The following is a 5,639-nucleotide window of genomic DNA, read 5'->3' as shown; positions in this document are numbered from 1 at the left end:
CTCAATTGATGCCCCTAAATACTTTTAGTGTTAGGCGTACTAAGTTAGTTATACAATCATTTTCAAGATATACATACTTGCATATACAAAAAATTTGCTGAATATTACTGGGTTCGATAACCTTTCTAACATTATACATAGGTTCGCCTCTAATCGCTAGAGGGAAGTTTCATAGCTTTTCAACCTAGACTTTTATGAAAATCATTTCAAAGAAAATGCATGAACAAACTCTTTTTCAAAATTTTGATTGTAAGACATACATTGAACTTGGTTAATTTAGGGCTAATAGATTGGGTGTCACTTGATTGCTCTACATCTAAAGTCCTCTTCTCTAGTCTTTAGTCCCCACCATTTGAAACTTATAATGGGTAAGAAGAAACTACTATTACTAAAAGAGTAAAATGACTACACTAGCTGGTTAATACGAAGAAAAAGATTGGTCCAAAATAAAACCAAGAAATTTTGAGACCCACCAAATCCTCCATATCAAAACAACCATATCTTAGACCTATTTTCATACATACACATCATGTTGTTGAATTTTCCAAGATTAGTATACCAACTCAAATGACCAAATTACCCTTCCGTCGATGGCAAAATCACGATCTAGGGTTTAGGGCGCTGATGGGCCTATGCGGGACGGGAGAGGTGGCCCAAAGATTAAACGGCATGGGCCGTTGTTGTTGGGCCAGGCCCATTTGGTGGGCTCGAGGGTCGACATTTGTGGGCCCTGGCGGGGATGGAGTTGGTGGGCCCGCGACTTGCTCACATGAAGGGCACATGGTGAGGGTAGTGGGAGGGGTCATTTGCATGTAGAATTGAGGTGATAGCTTTAGTGTCCTTAACTCTTGAACTTCCTTTTGTAATCTCCGATTTTCTTCAGTTAGATTTTCACAACACCTCTTCAAGAACTCACAGTCTACTTCTGTTTGCTTCAATTTTGTCCTGTTCACAAAAAAAAAAATGCTTGACCCATTAGTTAAAATCCCAAAATATTCATTGAATAAATAAGTACGTAATAACGTAAAAAATCTTTACATTATCAGATCGTCTAAAAGTTCTCCGTTATAAATGGAAGTAGGAAACAGAAAAGGTTAAATAACTTGCTACAATGGATTAAATAGCACTAGTTAATTGGTATAAAAAAATCAGGAAAATTACATTGTATAGTTGCTCTCAAAATAATAACCAAAATAATATATATTTTTTGTATACTTTTTGTATATACAAGAGGCATACCTATGCTATATCGAGAGGGGTCATCGGCACCGTTATTCGGCATAAACTCCATGTATAAATGTATATGTATTTAGAAAATAGTGATATATTAATAGTGGGCACCCTATATACAAAGCAGATTTTGGTTGCATCCAAAAGTGCACCCCCGACCTTCAAATTTTGGATCCGCCTCTGTGTATATATATACACTTTTGTATGTTATATATAAAAATTATACAAATTTTATACACTTTGTCGGCTACCAAATGTAAATAGTTTCTGACATGAGCTAAAAATAGAAAAACCCTAAAATTTCTTTAAAATATCAAAGTATATAAGTTAAATTCTTTCACATATGATATACTGTTGAATTTTTTGGTATTATTATTGATATATCATTGTCAATATCATCAATTATTATTTCAAGAGAAAGAAATGCAGTATATCCCAAAATGTCAATATGATTTGATTTTGACATATGATATACTTTTCAATTTTTGGTAATTATTATTACATATCATTTTCAACAGCATTATATTCACTATTCTTAAAGATGTGCAGTAAAATCCCAAAAAAAACCATAAAAGTAAACAAAAATCTCACCTTGCCCTTCTGTTTTGAAACCAAACTTCCACTTGCCTAGGCCTTAATCCTAGTCTCTTTGCCAAAGCTTGCTTTTGCTTCTGTAAAAAAAAAATATCACAAAAATAATAAGCTAATCTGTTTAAGCAAAAATCTCCTAATAGACCAAAACACACACTAACACCTAATTATTTACCTAATGTAATAATAGCGCAAGCGAATTTTGTGGGTTCAACTGAATTTATTGTTAAAATCGAATTCATATACATATGAAAATAAATTTTAAATGTATACATAAAATCTTAACTAATTAACTCTAAAGGAATGTTTGATATGATACAAAATACTTTTTCGAAAAAATATTTTTCTAAAAAATAATTTGTTTTTTCCTTTAGTCTTGGTCGAAAATTATTTTCTTCACTATTATCAATGACTATTAACTTCATATTACTATTTTAACCAATTTTCGATATTATTACAATAATAAGAGTAAACCTAGTTTAATCCTGTAAGTGGGGTTTGAGGAGGGTACATAGTGTGTATGCAGACCTGAAGTCTCACTAATATCATTGACTATTAACTTCATATTACTATTTTAACCAATTTTCGATAATATTACAACAATAACAACAACAAAAACCCCAGTTTAATCTCATAGGCAGGGTGTGGGAGGGTAGTGTATAGAGAGACCTTACTCCTACCTTATAAAGGTAGAGAACTTGTTTCTAATAAACCTCGGTTCAAGCAGTAGTAAAAATAAAGTAACAAGCAATAGCAACATCAATGTAATAGGGTCAATTTTCGATACTATTATCGATCTTTAACACCCAAATTTTATTTTATCAAACCTCTATTCTATTTGCTAATATTATTATCAATAATTTAGTAAATATTTTTTATAGAAAAAAAATTTCACTCTCCAACCAAATATGGGAAGCTAAAAATTTCTCACCGGAAAATATTTTCAGAAAAATAACTTTCGTCGTACCAAATACTTAAGTTGCACGAACTCTCCAAAATACCGCTACACCCATGTCAGATCCTCCAAAAAAATACACTATTTTTAGAGGATCCAACAAAATTCCGGCAACATCTTAGGAGAGTCCGAGCAACATAGCCAAACACATAGTAAATCCTACATAAATTGTGAACTTGGTAGAAGAAAACTTACAGGGTTGAGAGTGTTGTGTTCTTTAAAACTCTCTTCAAGAACAGCAGATTGATCTTTAGTAAGTCTTAGTTTTTTTCTACAAGTTTCTCCATCTTCTTCATCACTAATACCTCTACAACAATCCAATTCTTCCTCACAATTTATTTCTCTTTCATTTCTCTTATTTCCACTCAAACTTGAAATAGTACTATTTGGAGAAGAAACTCCAGCTTCTTCTTCTTCTGTATCTGTAATTGTTGGAATTCTGTTCACATCTATTCCCTTTAAAAAAGTTCTGCATGTCTCCAAGTTCCGATCTGAAAAAAAATATTTATGTTAAAAATTCAATTTATAAATAAAAGTCCGGCAGATTCATAATTTAAATTTGATAAGTTTAGGTCTTCTATGTCTTTACCACTAAACTCATTGTAGTTTAATATATATATATATATATACTCCACTAGAGGTGGACCTATGTACGGAGAAGTTGACACCGTTAACTTCGGCAAAAATTCTGAATATATATATGCGCATATATATTGAAAATATTTATATATTTAGCCTGGAACTCTTAATATCAAAAGTTTAATAGGGCTAGTTGAGTGGTCTGCTTATGTCCCCAGGCACATTTGAATTTTGGGTCCGCCTCTGTGTGGCACCACGGTTGACAGTTTAAAATGTTTTACAGGCTCTGCATTTTTTTAATCTGTACCAGATAATCTGGTTTATTCAAAAATTTTATTACCAATTATTCTTTTTTTTAGAGATAATTACTGTAGTTTTGTAATAAGTGATCAGATAGCAAAGTTAAAGTATAAAACTACATATTAAAAACTTTAAGAGAAAAATAAAGTTCCAGATCAAGCCTCTGTTTTCAGATCAACAATGAAAATCTATACCAAAAAATGCCACTTTTTCCTTCAACTTTTGGGTATATTGAAGAGGGGAGAAAGATAAATGCTTTAGTTTTTTTGGAATATCCAAAAGGGTCAAGGAAAAAAGTAGAAACTGAGCAAAATATAATGAGATTGTATTTTGTAACCGAGTAAAATTTGCAGCCGCTACGCCTCTACGCCTCTACCACAGCCTCTGCGTGAGCATTTTGTGGGCATCGGGTAAATTACTATTGTGTAATAGCCTGCAAATCACACAGGCGCACTAGACAAATCCGGTGTGACAGGCTCAGACCCGTAAAGCATTGAGGGTGATCGATCTCACGTCATCACTATGGATAACCCCTCCAAACTAACTGGGCCGTCCCGAAGGATCTGTAGTTTATACAGAAAGAAATGATAAATCAAGAAGAAAATATCACAAACCTGAAGAAGGAAAGGAGTCAGTCCAACAAGTTTTCTGAAGTAGATTAAAAGGTGAAGGAGAAGGAGAAGGAGAAGTTGAAGAAGCCAAAGAAGAGAACAAATTCAGCTGCAATGAATTTGTTGTTTTGTTTTCTGGAAAACTAAGACTCAAACTCAATCCCAAATCTTGATTTTCCAACATCTTGTATCTTCAATAATATTCTTGAAAATAAACTTAAAAAGATTTCAACTTTTTCAAAGAGGAGAGAAAAAAGAGAGAACTTTGAAGAGTGATGAGTTGAGGTGCAATGAAAGGAGTTATATAGAAAAATATAAGGACTTTTTTTCTTTATTTATTTTTTCTTTTTTATTGAGAAAAAAAAAAGAGTGGGTCAATTATGACAAGGAGAGTCAGGTGTACTAATTATTGTGATGTATAGCTTTTGGCTCCCCCAAAAATATTACCACCATTTTTAATGGTCCTTTTTGTTTTGGTCCCACATTTCCTCATTTAATATTATCTCTATCCCATATTATGTATTTGAGAAGGGTGGTGTACAAGTAAGATTTGCGTATATTCTATCACTTTTACATCTCATTGGTGGAATTTTATTGGTTTGTTATTGTTGTTCTATCCCATATTATAACAAGAACTCATTACCTTTCTTACTCACTACTCCCTCCGGCCAAAATAAGTGATTTTTTGGATGTTTTCACTTGTATTAAAAAAATCATTTTTTAACATTAACTAGTAATAAAATATACCATTTTAACCTTTATTATCTCTTCACATAAATACTCCTAATACATACTCGAACATTATTTATTCCAAGGGCAATATAGAAAAAAAATAATTCATTCATTCTTGAAATCTAAAAAAATTATTTATTTTGGACCAAAAAAAAACAAAAAATAACTTATTGTGGAGCGAAGGGAGCATTACTTATTTATTGTCCTGGTAAAGGAAAGTACATGAATTATTAATGTGAAAGCTGAATATATGGCTAAAGTAACACTAAATGGCTTGGCTTTGGGATATAGCTTAGTGGCTTATAGCTTGTTTTGCTAAAGTTTCTAAAATAAGCTTACTATGAAAAATATTTTTTTCTAAAATGTTTTTAAAAAAAATATTTTTAATGAGAAATAATTTGTATTTGACTAATTAATTTTAAAAATATTTTTGAGCAATAATTAGTGTTTGGCCAAGCTTTTAAAAGTGATTCTAAGTGATTTTTCTCAAAAGTGCTTTTCAAAAAAGTACTTTTGGTGAGAAGCAGTTTATGTTTGACTAATTAATTTGAAAATCACTTCTGAGCAGTAATTAGTGTTTGACTAAGCTTTTAAAAATTATTTCTAAGTGATTTTTCTCAAAAGTATTTTTTTAAAAATAA

The 5,639-nt window shown here is 31.5% G+C and overlaps 1 protein-coding gene across 1 annotated transcript; it reads right to left on the bottom strand.

Moving 5' to 3' along the window:
* Nucleotides 1–216: 216 nt before the first annotated feature.
* Nucleotides 217–4,546, bottom strand: LOC107831879 (homeobox-leucine zipper protein HAT4-like). The gene is made up of 4 exons (XM_016659678.2): nt 4,270–4,546; nt 2,972–3,267; nt 1,822–1,901; nt 217–945 (listed from the first exon to the last, which is right to left on the bottom strand). The coding sequence occupies exons 1-4, from the start codon at nt 4,448–4,450 to the stop codon at nt 600–602; spliced, it is 903 nt and encodes a 300-aa protein (XP_016515164.1). The 5' UTR covers nt 4,451–4,546; the 3' UTR covers nt 217–599.
* Between the last annotated feature and the right edge of the window lie 1,093 nt (nt 4,547–5,639).

This window comes from Nicotiana tabacum, chromosome 5 (genome assembly GCF_000715075.1).
Source record: "Nicotiana tabacum cultivar K326 chromosome 5, ASM71507v2, whole genome shotgun sequence".
Classification (NCBI taxonomy): domain Eukaryota; kingdom Viridiplantae; phylum Streptophyta; class Magnoliopsida; order Solanales; family Solanaceae; genus Nicotiana; species Nicotiana tabacum.
Note: the sequence above shows the minus strand (reverse complement) of the source record. Positions and strands in the feature narration are given on the sequence as shown.